The 22,363-nt window shown below is 37.4% G+C and overlaps 1 protein-coding gene across 8 annotated transcripts in view; it reads right to left on the minus strand.

The window, feature by feature from the left end:
• znf638 (zinc finger protein 638) overlaps positions 1 to 22,363 on the minus strand; it is a 244,564-nt gene that overhangs the window by 86,195 nt on the left and 136,006 nt on the right. For 7 of the 8 annotated variants that reach the window (XM_039751902.1, XM_039751905.1, XM_039751903.1 and 4 more), the window contains exons 3-7: positions 13,781 to 13,842; positions 10,694 to 10,732; positions 8,274 to 8,701; positions 7,702 to 8,030; positions 3,460 to 3,603 (exon numbers count right to left, since the gene is read on the minus strand). In XM_039751902.1, coding sequence (XP_039607836.1) covers positions 3,460 to 3,603; positions 7,702 to 8,030; positions 8,274 to 8,701; positions 10,694 to 10,732; positions 13,781 to 13,842 — 1,002 coding nt within the window. The remainder of the gene's footprint in view (positions 1 to 3,459; positions 3,604 to 7,701; positions 8,031 to 8,273; positions 8,702 to 10,693; positions 10,733 to 13,780; positions 13,843 to 22,363) is intronic. The other variant, XM_039751906.1, reaches the window with a different exon arrangement.

The following is a 22,363-nucleotide window of genomic DNA, read 5'->3' on the forward strand; positions in this document are numbered from 1 at the left end:
GGACTCACTGTGGCTGCAGATTTTGGTACAGCCAATTTGTGTTTTTAACTGGACTCCAAGTCTATTTAAGAATGTTATTTTTATGTTTTAGGTTCAATGAAGAAATTTCAAAACTAAGTTTGGTAAATTTTCATTAGAAAATATAAAGCATTTACACTCACCGGCCACTTTATTAGGTACACCTTACTAGTACTGGGGTGGACTCCCATTTTTTCTTAGGGAATATGCCTTATGCCTTAGTGGCATAGATTCAAGAAGGCGCTGGAAACATTCCTCAGGGATTTTGGTACAAACTGACATGACAGCATCACGAATTTGCTGCAGATTTGTTGGATAAACATCCATGATGTGAATCTCCCATTCCACCACATCCCAAAGGTGCTCTACTGAATTGAGATCTGGTGACTGAGGAGACGATTTGAGAACAGTGTTCTCACTGACATGTTGAAAAAACCAGATAGGATGATCTGAGCTTTGTGACATGGCATGTTATCCTGCTGGAAATAGCCATGAGAGGATGGGTACAATATTGCAGTCATAAAGTGAAGGACATGGTCAGCGACAATACTCAGGTAGGCGGTTGCAAACAAATGATACTCAAAGGGGACCAAAGCGTGCCAAGAAGATATCTCCCAAAACCATTACACTACCACCAGCCTGAACCGTTAATACAAGGCATGCTTTCATATTGTTGACCCCAAATTCTGACCCTACCACAAGAATGTTGCAGCAGAAATTGAGACTCATCAGACCAGGTAACATTTTTCCAACCTTCAATTGTCCTTTTCTGGTAAGCCCATGTGAATTATTGCTTCTTAGCTGACAGGAGTGGCACGCGGTGTGGTCTCCTGCTACTGTAGCTCATCTGCTGCTTACTGGATATTTTTTCCTTTTTCAAATAGAGATGTTTGTGTGTGAAAATCCCAGTAGATCATCAGTTTCTCAAAATACTCAGACCAGCCCATCTGGCACCAACACACATGCCACACACTCACTCAATTAAAATCAACTTTCTTCCTTATTCTCGCTCTTGGTTTGAACTTCAGCAGGTCAACTTGACAATGTCTACAAGCCTAAACAGTTGCTGCCATGTGACTGAGTGATTAGATACTGTATTTGAGTTAGGCAGCTGAACATGTGTACCTAAAAAAGTGGACGGTAAGTATGCAGGGAGTGCAGAATTATTAGGCAAGTTGTATTTTTGAGGATTAATTTTAATATGGAACAAACAGTGCTATCAGTCAATCCAAAATGTTAATAAACCTGAAACCTGAATGTTTCACAACGGAAATGTGAGTGTGAACATCAGGGGAATACATATGTGCACAATTATTAGGCAACTATTAGTGTGCAAATTTATTATGCAACTAAAGGAAAAATGAAAATTTTCCCATCTCACTTGTTTATTTTCATCTGTTATAGTGAGAATAATAAACAAACACCTCAAAATTTACAAATAAACATCTCTGACATTTAAAAAAATAAATCAATCAATCAATGACCAATATAGCCACCCTTCTTTCCAATAACAGTCATAAGCCTTTCCATTCATGGAGTCTGTCAGTTTCTTGATCTGTTGACGATCAGCTTTTTGTGGAGCAGTGACTACAGCCTCCCAGACACTCTTCAGAGAGGTGTATTGTTTTTCTCCCCCGTAAATCTAGCGTTTAAGAAGTGCCCACAAGTTCTCGATAGGGTTTAGGTCAGATGAGGAAGGGGGACATGTCATTATTCCTTCATCTTTAAGGCCTTTACTGGCTGGCCACGCAGTGGAGAACTTCGATGCAAGTGATGGAGCATTGGCCTGCATAAAAATCATGGTCTTTTTCCTGTATCACTGTTTGAAGAAAGTGTCTTCGAAAAACTGGCAGTAGGTTTGGGAGTTGATTTTGAGTTCATCTTCAATGCAAAAGGTCCAACTAGCTCATCTTTAAAAATACCAGCTCATACCAGTACCCCACCTCCACGTTGGAGTGGAGCTCTGTGCCCATTACTGATCCACAGGTCCATCCATCTGGTCCATCAAGAGTCACTCTCATCTCATCGGTCCATAAAACCTTTGAAAAAATCTGTCTTCAGATATTTCTTGGCCCAGTTTTGACGTTTCAACTTATGTTTCTTGTTCAGTGGTGGTTGGGTTTCAGCCCTCCTTACCTTGGCCATGTCTTTGAGCACTGAACACCTTGTACTTCTGGGCACTCCAGGTAGGTTGCAGCTCTGGAATATGAAAGTACTGGAGGATAATGGGTTCCTGGTAGCTTCACGTTTGATTCTTCTCAAATCTTTGGCAGCTAATTTGCGTCTTTTGTTCTCAACACGTTTCTTGCGACCCTGTTGACTATTTGCAACAAAATGTTTGATGGTTCTGTGATCACACACCAATATCTTAGCAATTCCAAAAGTGCTGCATCCCTCTGAAAGACTTTTTACAATTTTTGACTTTTCAGAGTCAGTTAAATCTCTTTTTGGCCCATTTTGCCTGAGGAAAACTAGCTGCCTAATAATTCTGCACACCTTGATATAGGGTGTTGATCTCCTTAGGCCACACCCTCCCTCATTACACAAATACACATCACCTGACGTGCTTAAATCCAATAAGCATTCAAGTTAATACAGCTTGGAGTTGGAATATACGCATTAAAAATGATGATATGGTCAAAATACTCACTTGCCTAATAATTGTGCACACAGTGTATGTATGCTAGATCGGAGTAATTGTGTTTTGTTTTTGGTTTTTTTAAAGCTTGGTTTGAGAGAGCATCATAATCATGAATTTCCTTTAGCTTTTCCAGGTGTTCTGCTAATTTAACTCATTACTACTAATGAGCACATTGGTGGGTTTGATGCTCAAGTACTTATAGCCTTTCTCAGCATTCAGGATTTGTGTTTGTGATAACAAGCAGAGCAAATATTAGCATTTCAAAGAAAGAAAACTACACAAAAAGGGTAAATTAGAAAAATGTGTGTTAAGTACTTAAAGCTATAGCAAGAATACAAATAATTATAAATGTTTTATAAAATGTAAATATCTTACGGCCACTACTATGCTTTTCGGAATAAAATACAACTGAAGAGAAGAAAAAAAACAGATTAGAGTTAAAATTTCTTACTGATTGTGAAATTGGTTGTAAGAAAAATCTGCAGCCACAGTGGGTACCCAGGACTGTGTTTGGAACCCAGTGACTGCAAACCACTAACCCCAAGTTTAAGATAATTTATAATAATGCACATGAAGACACTGTCGAGTAGATTTCTGTATTAAAAGAAAATGTGTAAAGCAAGCAGCATGTTTTCCAGTACAGCACTGTATCACTGTGAGTTGTGGCCTAATGTATTGAGAAAAACACAAGACCTACAAAAATGTAAATTACACAAGTACTAATCAGGTTTATCAATATCATATACACTCTAACTAGAGTCAGTTAGTAAAACTTTTTAAAGTGAAGTACACTTGCTTACTTCTTTCTTTACTTGGTTAAATGACATTTGCGCTATTTTTCCAAAAACCTCCATAACTTTAAGAATATCCTGTTCAGAACAGTCTCCCTCTGGCAAGTCAGAAACAATAACTGTAATGCCCGTCTTCTTCTTGACCCTAAGATTCTATGAAAAGAAAAGAGACTTTGTTGGTATCCTTAATGAGTACAATTATAAGTTTGAAATATTCATAAATTGTGTAGAAGCAACCCTTACAGAACCAAAGTACTAGATTTTTCTTTCTAGAAGACATTTTAAAATAAAAATATTTCAGGAAAGTCTAAGCATCACTCAATCATCCTGTATCTAAAAAGCTACATACTTGTCTAGATATCTCTGAGGGGGAAAAAAAAAAGTTTTCACACAGATTAACATATGGATTTAAAATGTTTACAGTGCTTAGAATTTTGCACTACACGTTGAAATGCATTGACGTCAAAGGGGAAAGAGGAACAGAACTAGTATTAAATGAGTTACAAGGGTGCAGTGGGTGTTTTATGCATGCCTAAGGCCTATGAAAGCATCTGCCAATTATGCTGGGCCGATTATTATGGCCAAAAATGTGACCCGAGCTGGGAGGCATTAGGGCTAACTGCTGTGCCAAAAGATGCAGACAGAATGATAGCCACAAACAAAACACAACAAATGCCACAAACTAACAATAAGTAAAACAAACAAACACACACACATACATCTTTATTATACATAAAAAAACTTGGGACAAAACTTTTTGGGCGACGAGACATGATCTTTTGAAGAAAGACACTTCAGAAAGAGACTTTCACGTCCCACGACAACACACTTCAGAAAGACACTTTTACTTCCTGCGACACGGTCCAGCCACGTCATACTGACATCCACGTCAGACAGATCTGAAGAGACACACTTCAGAGAGACACTTTCACATTCCACGAAACAGAACAAAGAGCAGCTTAAAAAAATTGATGAGTTAAAGATGACATGTCCACGACTAAGCAAAGCAGAAAGAGCAGCGCAAAGAAAAATAAAAGCAATGGACAGAAAAGAATGCAAATTCAGAAATAAAGGAATGTAAGCGAAGACTTAGTGAAGGAACAAATAGCAGCTTTAAAAAAAAAAAAGTTAAAGATGACACAACCATGACTAGGTTATGCAGAAAGAGAGGCACGATGAAAAGAAACACAAAAGCAAAGGAGAGAAAAGAATGCAAATTCTGTGAAAAAAGACTTCGCGAAAAAGAAAGATTTGTATGTTGAAATACTAAAACAGTTAGTGGTGATAGTGCGGAAGATGAAAACATCAATTTACAATATACAACATGGTTAATGCATGATGAGGCTTTGATTTAATAGGGCTGTGTTCAGTCAGCTAAGTCTAATTATCAATGGACTTGCTTAAGTAAGCTGAGAGGTTATCTAAGAGATCAATTAGTTTTTCATATGAACAAAACATATCTGGATAACTATTAAATATATTATGTAGTAACTTAGAAATGATGTTATATGTTTGCTTTGGTTTCAATGTTACGTTTAGACTCAAGATAAGGTGATTCATTGTGCCAAATATTAAATACTAGCAAAATACCCGCGCTTCGCAGCAGAGAAGTACTGCCTTGAAATTTTTATTAAGAAGAAAATTAAACCTTTTTAAACTGAGGGAAAATATACCAATAATTATTTGTTAAGGATTTCTTTGTATACCAGATTGTGAGTTCGGCCCTCTGGTTGTAATATGACCAAGCTGTGCGTTGAGCTTACTCTTGAGCATGCAACATACAGTTGGCCAGGTGAAAAGTAATCTCGTTTCAAATCTCACATCTTGGATTGCTGCTGTCATAATCGGTTTGAGTTTCATGGTTCGTTTCAATTACGACAGTATTTGTAGGACTTGTGTTGAAGAGACATTCGGCATCTGTCAAGCGTTGTAAGTATACAACCGGTTTCATCGATAACTTCACATCCAGCTTTTGAGAGCTTAAACATTTATAACAATCAAAGAGTACACTACTGAAATCGTCACCTGTGAATCTAAGATGTTTAAGAGGCATTGGTGGTTGTCGAAAGGTGTAAAATATTTGGCCATTTCGGGACACTTGAAAGCGACAACTGAACAATTCAGCGGCAGCCATCAACTCACATGCAGATCCATAGGTGAAGGGCTTAAGCATTTCACTCTTATAGTGCACCTGTGTAGTATAATCATCTCCTGTACCGTCATCAATCCACACCTTGAACTTGTCCCAGTCATTCGTTGGGATGGGGGACCCAACGCCGCCTCACACAGTGACCGAGCTGCAGGCTATGGATGTATATATGTACATAAGTAGGATTCAGTTAGCGTTGGGAACCCACGTACCAAATTTCTTGAAGATGGGCCCATAGGTAACAAAGACCGTTAAAAAGTTCAATATGGCGGCTGACAGTGGCATCATACCACCGAAATAAGTACATACATTGGTTTCGGTGATCGCAGGGAAGCCACCTACCAAATTTCGCGAAGAAGGGGCCATAAATAAAGTTCAACATGGCGGACGTTGTCGACCGTTACGTGTAGAGTTTCGAAATGAAACCTGCTTAACTTTTTTTAAGTAAGCTGTAAGGAATAAGCCTGCCAAATTTCGGCCTTCTACCTACACGGGAAGTTGGAGAATTAGTGATGAGTGAGTGAGTGAGGGCTTTGCCTTTTATTAGTATAGACTAGCAAAATACCCGCACTTCGCAGCAGCGATGTACTGCCTTAAAATTTTTATTAAGTAAACCTTTTTAAAATGAGGGAAAATATACCAATAATTATTTGTTAAGTGTACTGAATTGCCAAATATTTTACACCTTTCGACAACCGCCAATGCCTCAAGGTGTAAAATATTTGGCCATTTCGGGACACTTGAAAGCGACAACCGAACAATTCAGCGGCAGCCATCAACTCACATGCAGAACCATAGGTGAAGGGCTTAAGCATTCCACTCTTATAGTGCTCCTGTGTAGTATAATGATCGCCTGTACCATCATCAGTCCACACCTTGAACCTGTCCCAGTCATTCAATACATAAGACACAATGTTCCTCCACATATCAAGAGTGAGCCTGATATGGCCATGCAATATGTAACACAGAGAATGGAAAAGGTAGGTGCCATCTCCGGGCATGGAAACCACTCCGTAAGTGACAGTTCTTTGATCGATGGTGATCCCCTCGATAGACATGTTAATGGGGGTACACAGTTGGAACGATAGAGGAAATGGGTACCTGAACAATCTAAACTAAGTCTAAAATACCCATACAATAACTATAATCGTAACAAACAAACAATAAAACAGCGGAGAAGCCGTGGATTAAATAAAAAGGCTGCAATTATCAGCATGGAGACGTGAACACCGTGGCGAAGCAAGGAAGGGAATGAAGAGACCAGAGCGACTGATGGCCTTATACAGGCAGGCAGCTAACAACGTGGGACGCGTGGGGATGGGGGACCCAACGCCGCCTCACACAGTGACCGAGCTGGAGGCTATAGATGTATATATGTACATAAGTAGGATTCAGTTAGCTTTGGGAACCCGCATACCACATTTCTTGAAGATGGGCCAATAGGTAATAAAGACCATTGGAAAGTTCAATATGGCGGCCAACAGTGGCATCATACCACCGAAATAAGTACGTACATTGGTTTCGGTTAACGCAGGGAAGCCGCCTACCAAATTTCGCGAAGATGGGGCCATAAATAAGAAAGTTCAACATGGCGGACGTTGTCGACCGTTATGCGTAGAATCTCGAAATGAAACCTGCTTAACTTTTGTAAGTAAGCTGTAAGGAATGAGCCTGCCAAATTTCAGCCTTCTACCTACACGGGAAGTTGGAGAATTAGTGATGAGTGAGTCAGTCAGTGAGCGAGCGAGTCAGTGATGGCTTTGCCTTTTATTAATATAGATAAAGAGGATATATACTTATTCACTGCACATGGACCTGAAACTACAGAAGTGTTTTTATTTTGAATTGTGCTTATTCTGCTGAGAAGAACAAGCGAAAAGGGCAAAAAAAAAACCACCTTTAAAAACTCACTCAAAATAATCAGTCCTAACTAAGCTCGTCTGTCATGTGGTGGGTGCAGCAATGCGCTGCATCAGCGTGTGCTCCGAACCTCTCTCTCTAACTAAGCTAGACAACTAAAAGGAGAGAGATGGTAAAATACATTTCTTTTATTAATACTAATACTTACACCTCCCACCTTTTTTTTTTTTTTTTTTACTTACTTTACTTTTTTCTGTATCTTTAGATGCTGTGGACTTTTTGTTACTTGTACTGCTTAAATCCTTTGAAGGTACCTTTGCACGAGTAGTTCCAGTCTTTGAAGCAGCACCCTGTGACTCCTGCTTCTTACTGGTGCCAGCAGAAGATGAGACATCTTTGACAAATTTTGTCTTAGTTTTTCCCTGCATTTTTAATGGTCCTGCCTTGCTGCCCGACACCTGTTTAGGCACAGTAGAGCTAGCTGCAGACTTCTTTGCCAGTTCTGCAATGATGGCAGGAGCCAAGGACTGTAACATAGCCTCTAAAGATGAACTGTCTGCAACAGACAAAGCTAAAAATAAAAAGAGAAACAATTAAAATACCTTGAGATTTAAGACTAGAGAAAGAAAAACATTTACTTGATGCAAAACTTTGTGATTAACTGAAGCAGCTCAAATATAATGTCATCAATGCTTAATTTTATACACGCAAATTAAATTTCAGCATTAAGCTTAACTATTGTTTTTGATACACATTTTTCAGAAACTGCTATCAAAACTATAAAAACAATTAAGCAATTGTCACCATTTCATACCTGAAGATTCAATTATTTTCTTGGCAAGCCTCTCTTTACTTTTTGATCGATTGCGACGAAGTGGGCTTCTTCTGGGGGAACGGCGGGAAGGAGAAGGCAGCCTGCGGGTGTATAAGGGACTCCGTGATCTACGTCGGGGAGAACGTGAACGACGGGAAGAAGAATGGGCTCTATGCCTAGGTGATAAACTGCGTGATCGCCGAGGGCTCCTTCTGGACCTGCGATGTGGGCTCCGTGACCTGCTTCTGGTTCTGCTGCGGCGGTACCTACGAGCACTTCTAGAACGACTCCGGGAACGGGTCCAAGAACGACGGGCACGACCTCTGTACCGTCGAGGACTTGGAGACCTGCTTCTGGGAGATCTAGCCCTCGGTGACCGTGAGCGCCGTTTTTGGCTTGTCCTCCCTTGATTGCTTTCAAATTCATTTCTATAAGTTGGGAGGGGAAAAGAAAGAAAATAAATTACAACTTTTAAGCACAACCCAAGTGACTTAGAAGATTAGATCTAACAAAGAGGAATATTTAGAAGGCCTTGAAGGTAAATGTTCTCTGTGACTATGTATCCTAAAGTTAAACACATCAAAATATCCAGTTTACACACTTAGACAAAGATTTATAGTTTTAGACTGAAGAAGAAATCTCTAGTTTTGTGTTTTGTAAACTATATTCGAGTGTAATCTCCTGAAGCTAATGCTATAGATAGGCTGTATAGTAGTATAGTATGGGGACAAGTTGGTGTTAAAATTTAATTAACAAGAAACTAAAGACTCACACTGAAAAAGTGAACTGGATGAGAAAGGAACCCGACAGTACATGAGAAAATATTACTTAACCACTGAAAACTGTTTTTTAAATATTTAAAAAAAAAAAATCAACATTAAAAAACAAGAAAAGAAAAAAGTTAATCAACTAGATTTAGGCAACAGAAATATTAATGCTGTGTGTCCCTGTATAGCAATAATAGACAATATACAATGCGTACTAGCAAAATATCGGTGGTATACTTGTTTGCACAATGCTTACTCTAAGATTTTCACATCTGACATGTATATAATGTAGACGTATTATGAAATATGCACTTAAACCAGCTTAATTAACATGCATGCACACACACACACACACACAAACACATACCCACTTCAACTGGTTTGGGTCACCAATTAACCTACCCTGCAAGTCTTTGGAAACTTGGGAGGAAAAGCACAGTACCCACGGAAAACTCACAGTGAGGGTGCAAATTTCATGCAGAAAACCAGTAAATTATCTAGGAGAAAGTACCACCAACTACTCAACCACGTCATGACCCCACAGATTTTACATTTTTAAGTTTAAATAGTAACTTGATCTTAGTTTCATGGGAGGCATTTTCTATAAAAAAAATTTTAAAATTAAAATTTATATCGTCACACTTGTGTGCTTGGGGGTCAGTTTACAGGCTCAAACTGTGTTATTCATCAGCCAGACTGGTGGTTGGCACTCTTACCCGATCCTCTGTAGTTCAGCCGAAGGCCCTGCTTCTCCATGACCGGTCCACCAACTGCTGACAGAACTTCCAGCAAATAATGACATGATTTCCGGTACCCAGAATAGACTTTCCTGCCACATCAGTTCCCATTCTGGCCACCCTGACTCCACCTCTTCCTCCTATCCACCATATTTACACAGCTGACTCAACCCGTTAGCCAGTTCAGTTGTGAACTAAGCTTATGTAAAAACATGTTTCTTTTCCTTTGTTGATTTTTTGGTATAAGGGATGGCCATCCTCAAACATTTTTTGGTCTGCTGCCTAATTTTTTTTTTTTACCACAATTGATAATACACTTAAAAGGTTCGTTACTCTAATATTTCTTAGTGAGAAGGATTTAAAAAAAAAAACAAACAAACATAAAAGATCAAAGAGACGCTTTAACTGTGAAGCTCGCAGTATGGAGGTGAATTGGCTACAGCTATGAAGGATAAAGAATTGTAAGGAAGACAAGTTGCAAAGCCCCATGCTAATTTGCATTTTCAGGTTCTCAACATGCAAAGTGGAAAATGAAAATTAAATAAGCAGCAGGTGGTGCCAGTGCTTAGAATTTTACTTTCATTTTTGCAGCTTTACTGCTGTTCAGGCTGAAAATAACTTTGAAATTACAAAAGAGATTTTGCATTTTAATAGATTCTTGCTCACAAACTTTAAAAATAAAATTGCAAATGTTACTTCAATTTAATTTCTGCAGCATTCTTGTGTGTAGATTTTGAAAATGAAACTACAAGAGAGACTGCATTGTCATTTTATAATTTCATTTTTTGCAGATAATACCTAATAAAGCTACTAGCATAAAATGAGCATTTAACTTACATTCTAAAGGAGAGATAAGGTTTTACTACGTCTTATAAAATTATGGTGGCAATATACTGTATATGAAAAGGCCACCTACCTTATAGGATGCAAGACTTCGGGATTCCAGTCTGGAAACCTACAAGAGTAATACCAAAATAAAATTTAGTGTTTCAGTGTTTTGAAGGACAGGTAAAGTCTCCCTAATAATAATGCAAAAACTTTGTTATTTGCTTGGCTTTTAACAGCAAACTATCATTTATTAGTATAACCAGCAGGGGGAAAGCACACGTCAGATTTTTTTTCTCTGTTTAAGAATTTTTTTTTTACAGGAGTTCTCATATAAGGGGGAGATATGGAAAATTAAACCACAATTTTCTGATATTTGAAATTTGAATTAATTTGACTAATCCAGTGTTGGTTTAAATGGAAAAATCCAATTATTTTGTACTTCACTTAATTCACCATTACATATATAATGTTTGAATTTGTATATTTAGTACGGATTTTAAGCATAGATAGATAGATAGATACTTTATTAATACCAAGGGGAAATTCACATTTCAAAAAGGTTTTCAGTTACTGGACATAAATCAGAGAATAAATTTACAATATGCAAATGCCAAAATAAATCACGTAGTTCATGATACATCATTCTTTATAAACCAGATGCTGAAAACAGATTACAATCCCCATTTGCTGTTACACTGTCGCAACCCTTAGCCTTGCACAATATTTTGATATTTATGATTGCCAACACTACAGGTAGTTTAACTGAGTAACTACTTGATGGATATACCAGTATTTTAAAGTTGCTATTAGTGTGTATATACTTTATATTGTATTACTCAAAAAAGGTACAAAACAAAAATTACTGAACTAAGTAGTAAATCCTTTTGTTGGCTTGAACAGCAAACATTTATTTTGTAGAGCAGTTAAGTAAAATAAACAAATGAGGCTGATGGCAGAATTGTTTTCTTAAAAGGGAGGGTGTACTGTCTTTATAAGTGTTCCTCAGTTATTTAGAATTGGCTTGGTTTCAGAGTTTCCGAATTTATCCAAGAAATAATATTTTGCAACTTATGTTTTTATGCTGTAGTGGCCAAACATCGAGCCACTGCTAACTTTTGTAAACATCGGAAAACTGCTCACAAGTGGAGAACATGATGATGGTGGGATAGGGGGAGAAAAAAAAAGGAAAAAAATATACCAAGTACATGACAACCAGCACAGCTGTGGCATTCCAGTCAAAAACCAAAAAAGTACAACCTATAAACAGTTGTTCACCAAAGCATAATACGATGTCTCCACGTTATGCCAAAAAATTACAGCTTCACAAATGGAGAAGACAAGGCTGTTTAAATGTACCTATACAAGCGTGTAAATCGACAAAAAAATGCTCAACAGGAACATAACTGCTGTGAGGACCACTGGGTTATGTATTTGTATCAAAGAATGTTAATGTGGCTTAACTTCACATCTACCTGCTTATTTTTTACATTTTTCAAAAATAGTCCTTCTATAATACAATCCTTCCTTAAAAGAAAATAGTTATTTTGACAACCAAGTAGTTGCACATAAAATAAATAAATGTGTCAATGCAGTATGTTGTAGTGAATTATTCTGAACGTGCAAAGAGTCTTGACAGAATTTCATCCTCTAAACGGACCTACAGTCCTGAGGGAAATATGGTCACAAGCCACAGAGCAGCACTAAAGCCATAAACTGTTAACCGGATGGAAGTTCTTTGCTAGTAATGGAAGGAAAATACTAGTGAATTTTAAGCGATACAAGAACTTTGAAAAGTTCCGGTTCACACAAAGAGAGATAAAAAAAAAAGTTCCAGTTTTCAGAAACAATTTAGAACAGTTCTAAATTCTTATTTAGCAACACTATTAAAAAAGGGATCCACTGCAAAGTTTGTAAAGAAAAAAGGTGCAGCTGTAATTATTTACTTTTTATACTATCACACATCTAGTACTTAAATAAATCAAACAAAAACCTGAAAATGTTAAGATTTATGGTCATACTGTTCCACCTCGGATTTTTCATAAAAGCATTTATACAATATAGGAAAATATTTCCAGCTGCATTGTCTCAATTTCTATAATTTAACTAACTTGGAAGAATTTATTGATATCGTGATATGAGATCAGAATTGGCAGGATTGTGGACAATATCATGATCTCAGTGTTGAGCTCATACCACATGCACCTACTTGGGTCACTTTTCGTAACACCCTGAAAATTGTCACATTCATTCTCCTGCACCTATATTTTTCATTTTAACATTTGATCCTAGTGTTACGTTCTCTTCATCTTAAGCTCATCTATGTCAGTGCCTATCCGCTCTTCCTCTTTCTTGTACATTTTTTTGCAGTCAGTCTTCTTAAGACAAATTGCTTAACAGGACTGTTACAGGACACACTGGAGGTGGGCGATGCATCAATTTCATTTTTACAAATACTGCTGCAATTAACAGTATGCTTAAATAGCAGGCGGCTTAACACACTGCAGAATTCAAGCCTGGATGTACACAGAAAGTTTTACTAAACATTCATATGGCAACCTGTCAAAACCTGACCGATTGTCTAAGGAACACTGATCTAGTAAGAAAATTACTAGAAATGTAGAAAAGAAAAGAGCAAGTCCATATATCATACCAAAATAACCCACCTCATTTGAGAGGATTATGCGTACAGTCCTAGGAACACTACAAATTTTCCCCTTGTTGCAGTGATGTTAGTGACATTGATTGCTCTAGAGAGATCCTCTGTGGTCATTTTTAGAGGTGCATATTGAGGCCCATTTTGTTGTCTCTCCTTTCATACCAAGTTAAACTAATTATTAAAAGTAAGATTTTAAATACAGGGAACCTCCCAGGTTGTGTTCCTGGCCACCTGCAGGCCTGTGGATTTCAAAAGGGCTAATCAGTTCCTCTTTATTTGGAAAAAAATTAACCTCAAACACCAATAAATTGAGTGATCAGTTTCTTTTCAAGTTCCTGCTCACCTCTAGAACTTCAAAACATTTATATTACTGTAATCATAATTCACAGTCTTTTACTCAGTAATATAAGCTGTAGAGTAGAAAAACCTATTAGGTGGAGTAAGTGAGAAAGCACATCAAGCCAGAAAACTTATTGTAACAACAAAAATGCTACAGACTATAAACTTTATTGTTCTTACCGCTGGCGCAAATGTCTGCAATTTTCAATGTGAAGACTGGTATTTTGATGCTCAATCCAATCCTATAAAAATCAAGGGAGGGGGTAAATACACCAATTAACATGATCATTTTAAATTGTACTTATCAAAATTTTGGAGTAATTAACAAACAAATTTTGATTTATTTAAGCCCGAATTAGAAAATTCTAAAACACTAAACAAATAATTTGGTTAACGTACACAAAAGCTGTTACAATTTACGGTATAAAATCGAGGATTACGGATTTAAATCAGCTTTTCTTTTAATAATGAAGTGTTGATCCAACACAAGACTTGTGCCCTTCTAGTATTTTTTTCTTTTACTCACAAAGATAAAATTTACACTCAAAATCAAACCTCAAAATGCTAAGTAAAATCTTAGCCTTTAACATTGTCTTCAATATTTAAACTGTCAGAAACTGATAGTTTTAGTTAAAATAGTATATTTATTTCTGCTGTGTGCAAAAGTAGCAACTTTATTAAATTCTGGTGTAAATTTTTAAATGTTTTGATTTTTTTAACTGTGCATGTGTCCAAAGTAGGGTAATACCGTGGGAATTATACATTGCATTTGATAATACGTAAGCAAACTGTTAAACTTTCAGGTTGAAGTATACCTGAAGGATAGGGAAAATGGAGTCATTAGTACATTTTAAACAAAACATAGGGAGGAGGAGATAACATTGTAGCATCTCAACCTTCCTACTCAAAAGTGTAAGTTCAGATTTACCACTGCTGAAACATCTTTAAGGTCACAGATCAAATCAATGATTATGTTTCACAAGTGAATTTCTTCTCCTGATGGCATTCGGTCCAGTGTAAACATGACAAAATCTTCGGTACACTGAAGAGGCAGCCAATACAGTCCTTTAGTGTGGTCTCCGTCCTTAGTCATTTCAGTCTCTCCGAAGTCTCCACCATTATATCCTCTTCACTTCAGTATTTCTTTGTGACATTATACAAGATAAATAACAATCCAAAGTCCCAGCAAGAAAGTCTGTATAGCACAGTGCCTGAAGGAATCTTAAATGCGATTTTCCTCATCCAATTTTAGACACTTTGTGCTGTTTCTGACTTCACCAACCACAAAGTTCACTCCAGTTTTAGTTTTAGAGGAGGAGGGATTTAATAATGCCCCTTTTCATTTTCATACAGACTTAATGAAAAGATTTAATTTGACAGAAAAATGGCAAAATGACACAAAACTTTGATAAAACACACACTATATACTACATATATACACACAAACACACACAGTATACTTCAGGTATTGATTTGAAACAAGTGCTTAGAATGCAATTAAAACACTATTCCAAACATTTCCAAGAAAATATTCAAACCAAGTTAACAACAAACACCAGGATTGAATTATTTAAAATAACAACCAAGCTACCACAATTCGACTTAATTTCAAAGTACAACAAAGTGTTTTATTACAGCCATAGATATTATATTTAATTTTGTGGACATAGTTCATCCAATGAACTGACATGACATGAACAACTGAAACATCAATGCATGTAAAATAAGGAACCCCATCTTATAAAATTAATATAAAAAGCAGAATCAGCAGGAGGAAAAAAATCATCAACTGTTCAGATGACAGTTTATACAATGCATTAGCTATATTGTTAAAACCTGAGAAACGACTTTCAAACCTCTTTAAATAGGAAATTGCAGTTGATGAAAGTGGCCCCATTCTTTACTACTAGACTTTGACATGCTGCTCAAAAAACAAATGGATATCGGTATTTTTTAAAATGTTTCACTTAGAAAGTCAGATACAAAAGAGAATTAAGTAGACTGTCATACAAGTGCCTACTGTGCACTAAACCACAAGATGCAAAAACACTGCAAGAAGAATGTTAGTGTATAACAATAAAACAATTTGGTAACATTTTAAAATTCATCTATTTTCCATGCAGATATATTTTTTTGCATTACATATTTCACAGACCGCTTCCACTGTGGGTGCAAGGCAAAAACCAACCCTGGATAAGATACCAGCTCAACTGAACATTGGACTTTGAAACAAATGGCAACATTAAAGATTATACTCTTCTAGGAATGAGAGAGGGATGACTAACATCCACGCAGCAGGACACTTTTTTCTCCCCATTTGAAGAATCACCTATTAGATATTAGTGTCAAAACCTGATGAAATTTAATGCAGTACCTTGAGAAAATTTGCCCCATTCTGATTCCCTCTGCACTGCAAATTCTTAAAGTTTTTGAGGCCTTTGGGGCACTCTATTATCTGCTAAACAAAGTAATCCAGCTAGCAATGATTGAAAAAGTAAACATCCCCATGTTAAAGGGAAACGGTAAGGACTTTCCATCTTTTAATATCAAAAACATTGTAGATGCTTGGGATTAAAGCTATTTCCTGCAATTTATAGAAAACCAGCCATTATGTTTTCAGAGTACTTTTCCTACTAAAGACAGAAAAACAGGACCATCACCCTTCAAAACTATCCAATTAAAAGAATAGGATGCGCACAAAGGCTCAATTACAGCTAGTCCTGCTCACTATGAATAATTATTTTGGCTCTTCATAAAAATTGAACAAGCACGTAATGCCATGACTATTGAAAATATTTAAAGAGATCAGAACAACAAGTTTAGAATCCTTTCCAGAATACAAAGTCATTTTTAATGAACCGGGACTCCTACTGTAGAAAGTCAAACAGATCACCTATGGACGAATCATTAATATGGGGCCAAAATTATGCTAGTTAAGTCTAGTGTAAAATTGTTCAAGGAGTCAAAATCTGAAAAATACAAATAAAAATGCATAGTTCTCTTTTCTCAGCATAGGTCAATGTTCATGACTCCACAACCAGAAATATGACTGGCTAAAAACATGCATATTAATCAGTCTTAAGGCTGAAACCAAATCTAACCAAGAAACTCCCCATATATCAGGAAGCACTTACTCCCAACCATTCACCCAAAATCTGTTGGGAGAATGTTATATGGGTAGATGGAAGCAAACTGGAATTTTTTTTTTTTGATGACATGGGTTCCATCATATCTGGTATAAAACAAATGCAGCATTTCACCGCAAGAGCATCATACCAACTGCCAAACAATCATTTGCCGATTTAAGGCTGACCAAGTTGAGACAATTTGTACTCAAAGTCAAGGGCCGTAGGAAAACTGGGTAACACTAACTGGCTTCATCAATTACTAGATTAATAAATCTTGTGTTATTATTTCACAGGGTCTCATGTTTTCTAACTATTAGAGGGCATTTTAAGGTTTTGTTTAGATCAGTGCTGCTCCATAGGACTAAATTTTATGTTAAGTGTAAGATGCACATTACTACTATTCAGTGATAGTTGGCATTGGATAACTTCACTCATACAATAAATGACATAAAAAATGTATTACTTGTTAATTCATGTGTCCTCATTGGATTTTGGTTGAAGGTTCAAAATATACAGCATCAAAAACTGTGGGAATAGAGAAAACTTTGAAGAGGGAAATACCCACTGAGCCTAAAGAAACAAATACTGTTGGAAATCTTGCCAAAAAACTATCATGTAAGCTATACTGTATGTGTCGCTTTTAGTGTTGTGCTTCATACCGGTACTGGAAAGTACCAAAAAAATACATATTTTAAAACAGCACGTTACAAGTATTTCAGTACTTTTAGTGCTAGAAGCAAATGATAGCTTTTCTCTCATTGTACCACCTTTCATTTCTTCAACATTTAGTAGTGTATATGTGGAAAACATCCGTTCTTAAAACTAAAGACTTAATGGAACAAAACCACAGGCTACATGCAATTGAGCCCAACAAAACAGAATATCAACCTATCTTGTGTTCCATCTGCAAAAAAGTTTACATTTCAAGAATATAGTCAATTACATACAGCACTATGGGGGAGGTTGCCAACTACTGTACATCAAATTTATATGTTAATATTTTTACAGTATTGCCAATACAAAACAACTCTGTCATCAAAGATTAATTATGAGATGGAAGTTGCAACTGCTTTTGACTCAATTATACAGTCATAGGAAAAAGTTTGGGAGCCCCTCTAAATTCTTTGGATTTTTGTTTATCATTGCCTGAGCTTCCGAAGTAGCAACTTCCTTTTGATATACAGTATGAAATGCCTTATGGAAGCAGTAGTATTTCAGCAGTGACATTAAGTTGGATTAACAGAAAATATGCAATATGCATCATAAAATTAGACAGGTGCATAAATTTGGGCACCACTACAGAGATATTACATCAATACTTAGTTGAGCCTCCTTCTGCAAATATAACAGCCTCTAGACGCCTCCTGTAGCATTTGATGAGTGTCTGGATTCTGGATGGAGGTATTTCTGACAATTCTTCCATACAAAATCTCTCCAGTTCAGTTAATTCTGATGGCTGCCGAGCATGGACAGCCTGCTTCCAATCATTACTTGGATTTTTATGATATTCAAGTCAGTGGACTGTGACGGCGATTCCAGAACATTGTACTTCTCCCTCTGCACGAATGCCTTTGTTTTGGGTCATTGTCTTGTTGAAATATCCAAACCTTGCATAACTTCAACTTTGTGCCTAATGCTCGAACATTATCCTGAAGAATTTGTTGATACTGGGTTGAATTCATCCGATCCTCGACTTTAACAAGGGCCACATTCCCTGAACTAGCCACACAACTCCACAGCATGATGGAACCTTCACTAAATTTGACAGTAGGTGGCAGGTGTTTTTCTTGGAATGTGGTGGTGTTCTTCCGTCATGCAAAGATCCTTTTGTTATGACCAAATAACTCAATTTTTGTCTCATCAGTCCAAAGCACTTTGTTCCAAAATGAATCTGGCTTGTCTAAATGAGCATTTGCATACAACAAGTGACTGTTTGTGGCACGAGTGCAGAAAGGGCTTCTTTCTTATCACCCTGCCATACAGATGTTCTTTGTGCAAATTGCGCTGAATTGTAAAACGATGTATAGATACACCATCCGCTGTAAGATGTTATTGCAGGTCTTTGGAGGTGATCTGTGGGTTGTCTGTAACCATTCTCACAATCCTGCGCATATGCCACTCCTGTATTTTTCTTGGCCTGCCAGACCTGGGTTTAACAGCAACTGTGCCTGTGGCCATCCATTTCCCAATTACATTCCTTACAGTTGAAACTGACAGTTTAAACCTCTGAGATAGCTTTTTTTAGCTTTTCCCTAAATCATGATACTGAACAATCTTTGATTTCAGATCTTTTGAGAGTTGCTTTGAGGATCCCATGCTGTCACTCTTCAGAGGAGAGTCAAAGGGAAACAACTTGCAATTAACCACCTTAAATACCATTTCTCATGATTGGACAAACCTGTCTATGAAGTTCAAGGCTTAATGAGCTAATCCAACCAATTTGGTGTTGCAAGTAATTAGTATTGAGCAGTTACATGCATTCAAATCAGCAAAATTACAAGGGGACACAAATTTTTTCACAGCCAGTTTTTCACATTTGATTTAATTTCATACAACTAAATACTGCTTCACTAAAAATCTTTGTTCAGGAAAACACCCCAGTACTCGGATGTTCCTAGGAAATTAAAGACATACAACTGTTATTTTTTTATTTAAAGTAGAGTAAATTATTATGCAGGCTGAAAGGGGTTGCCAAACTTTTTCATATGACGATATCTTAAACAATACAGGTGGACGTAAATGAAAACATTTGAGAATATGGCAGCAACAACTAAAAATGAGGAGTTGGGATTTTAAAATACCCTTAGACCCTGTCCACATGTACTAGGGTATTTTTTTTAAAATGTAGCTTTCTGTATGCGTTTTGGCCTTTCGTCCACAGGCAAACTGTGTTTAGGACCATGAAAAACCAAGCTACTGAACATCTCTTTCCAGGATGAGGATGGTTAGAAACTCTGTATTCCCTGTTTGCGTATAGACAGGGATAAAGTGAGTTTTTGGCTTGTAATGTCATGTGCGCCAGTATCTTTGATTGAGGTCAGTGTGTGAGCCATTTTTGGTTTTGTTTACACGAGACAACTTCATGTAATAGCAGGCATAGCTAAAGTAGTGCTGGTGTTAACCTTGTTAATGGGACATTTTACATGCTTAAACATGCAATTACTTTCACTATAGTGAACAACAGAGGCATCAGAATACACTACAACAGTCACTGTTACACTGAACACTCCAACAACACATACCTCTAGTTGACAGGACAACTTTTGAGAATTAAGTGGTTAATGCTGAAGAGAATTTGTTTGTCAAGGACATCGTCAGTGTCTCCGAGTGAGCTATTTACCACATATCAAAGGAATGACAACTGTAACGAGATTGCCCGTCAGTGTAGTCAAAGGCTGCCAGCACACTCCAATATTTAGCAGAAAAGGGGAGATTACAAAAGACGGTAAACACCTTTGGGCTGTCAAGACAGATGTCTGTAAAATAGCAAAGCAAGTCAAAGCACATTTACCAAAATGTGTTTTGGTAAATTATGCACATTATACAACCCTTTTTTATTATGAAAAGGTTAAGTAAGTGTTGCAGTGGGAGGTTTGGAACGCATTATGGGTTAGCCTTTGTGAACGAATTAAGTTCGTAAGTCAAGGGTCCACTGTATTGCGTATTTAAGTTAATCAAATTTATAACGAGTCTCCGGAAACCCACCCGCCGATGTACCTTATTTGCGTATACAGTTTCAACACAAAGATTTCATTTTACCAAACTTCTCCACAATCACTTCCTGGTTTCCATCAAAAATGCCGGCAGTCTCAAATTCTCGCCGATAAACATTATAAATATACCCGAAGAGACACTTTTAAGGAAATTTAGAAAATTTTGCTTGGAGAAGGGGGTCGGCTTAAATACCGGTCATCGGCAAATACATGTAATTTAGTAAGTAGAGAAGGGGGTCGGTTAATATACCGGGTCGGCTTGTATTCCGGGATCTACGTTAAGTAATAAAATATATCATGCTTCCAAGGTCAAGGATGGGAAAAAGCAAGTTTATAGGGTCATTTTAATCTAGTGTACAGACTACAATGAAATTCTTACTAGCTTGCTAATTAAACATGCAACCACCATCTGGTGTCATGATTAGCTGTCAGTAGTTACCTTATCATAAAATTCAAAACACATTTGTCATAACCTAGCATCATATCAGTTAATTGTTTTGGCTAAATTAACCTCTTTGATAAATGAAGAGAATGAGACAGAGAGAACAGGTTGGATGATGTGGAGATAGTGAATCAGGATGTGCAATGGATTACCAAGGAGGAAGTAAGGACAGCTATGAGCTAGAGCTTTTAGCTCTAAATTGACTATTACCTTTATCTCAGTTTACCTCTCTGTCAAGATCCTCATATAACCTGTGTGTGTGTGCTGGACCATCAATTATGTTGTCCGTTAGGCTTTCTCTGAATTTACTGTCTTAATCTTCTTTATTTGATTTGTACAATGATATATACTGTATAACCTGCCGTTCTCTCTTATATTCTCTAAGCGCCTTGAGCATGGGAAAGGCGCTATATAAATAAAATGTATTATTATTATTATGAAGAGGATGAAAAATGGTTAAGGCCATTGGTCCAGATGACATCCCTGTGGAAGCATGGAGGTGTTTAGGAGAGATGGCAGTGAGTTTTTAACCAGATTGTTTAATGGAATCTTGGAAAGTGGGAGGATGCCTGAGGAGTGGAGAAGATGTGTACTGGTGCCAATATTTAAGGGGAATGTGCAGGACTGTAGTAACTACAGGGGGATAACATTGATGAGCCACAGCATGAAGTTATGGGAAACAGTAGTGGAAGCTAGGTTAAGAAGTGAGGTGATGATTAGTGAGCAGCAGTATGGTTTCATGCCAAGAAAGAGCTCCACAGATGTGATGTTTGCTCTGAGGGTGTTGATGGAGAAGTTTAGAGAAGGCCAGAAGGAGCTGCATTGCATCTTTGTGGACCTGGAGAAAGCATATGACAGGGTGCCTCGAGAGGAGTTGTGGTATTGTACAAGTTAGTCGGTAGTGGCAGAGAAGTATGTAAGAGTCGTACAGGATATGTACGAGGGAAGTGTGACAGTGGTGGGGTCTGTGGTAGGAGTGACGGATGCATTCAAGTTAAAGGTGGAATTATATCAGGGATCGTCTCTGAGCCCTTTTATTTACAATGGTTATGTACAGGTTGACACTGTGGACTATGATGTTTGCTGATAACATTGTGATCTGTAGCGATAGTAGGGAGCAGTTTGAGACGACCCTGGAGAGGTGGAGATATACTCTTGAGAGGAGAGGAATGAAGGTTAGTGGGAACAAGACAGAATACATGTGTGTAAATAAGACAAGGTCAGTGAAATGGTGAGGATGCAAGGAGTAGAGTTGACATGCGTACTGCAAATTAATAGAACTAGGCAAGTGAAACACTAAAGACAGAAAAAGTCTGGTTTTTACCAGCAGAATTCCCAAAACCTGTGAAAATTTTCATTCTTCCTGGTAAGCCAACTTTCCCCAAAACAAAAGTGAGGAAAAGCATATGTCCTTATCAGTACAGCGACAGGGCCTGTTAAAGCCCATTGCAGCACTTCTTGTGTGATTTTGGGCTATACA

This window comes from Polypterus senegalus, chromosome 4 (genome assembly GCF_016835505.1).
Source record: "Polypterus senegalus isolate Bchr_013 chromosome 4, ASM1683550v1, whole genome shotgun sequence".
In the NCBI taxonomy this organism is placed as follows: domain Eukaryota; kingdom Metazoa; phylum Chordata; class Cladistia; order Polypteriformes; family Polypteridae; genus Polypterus; species Polypterus senegalus.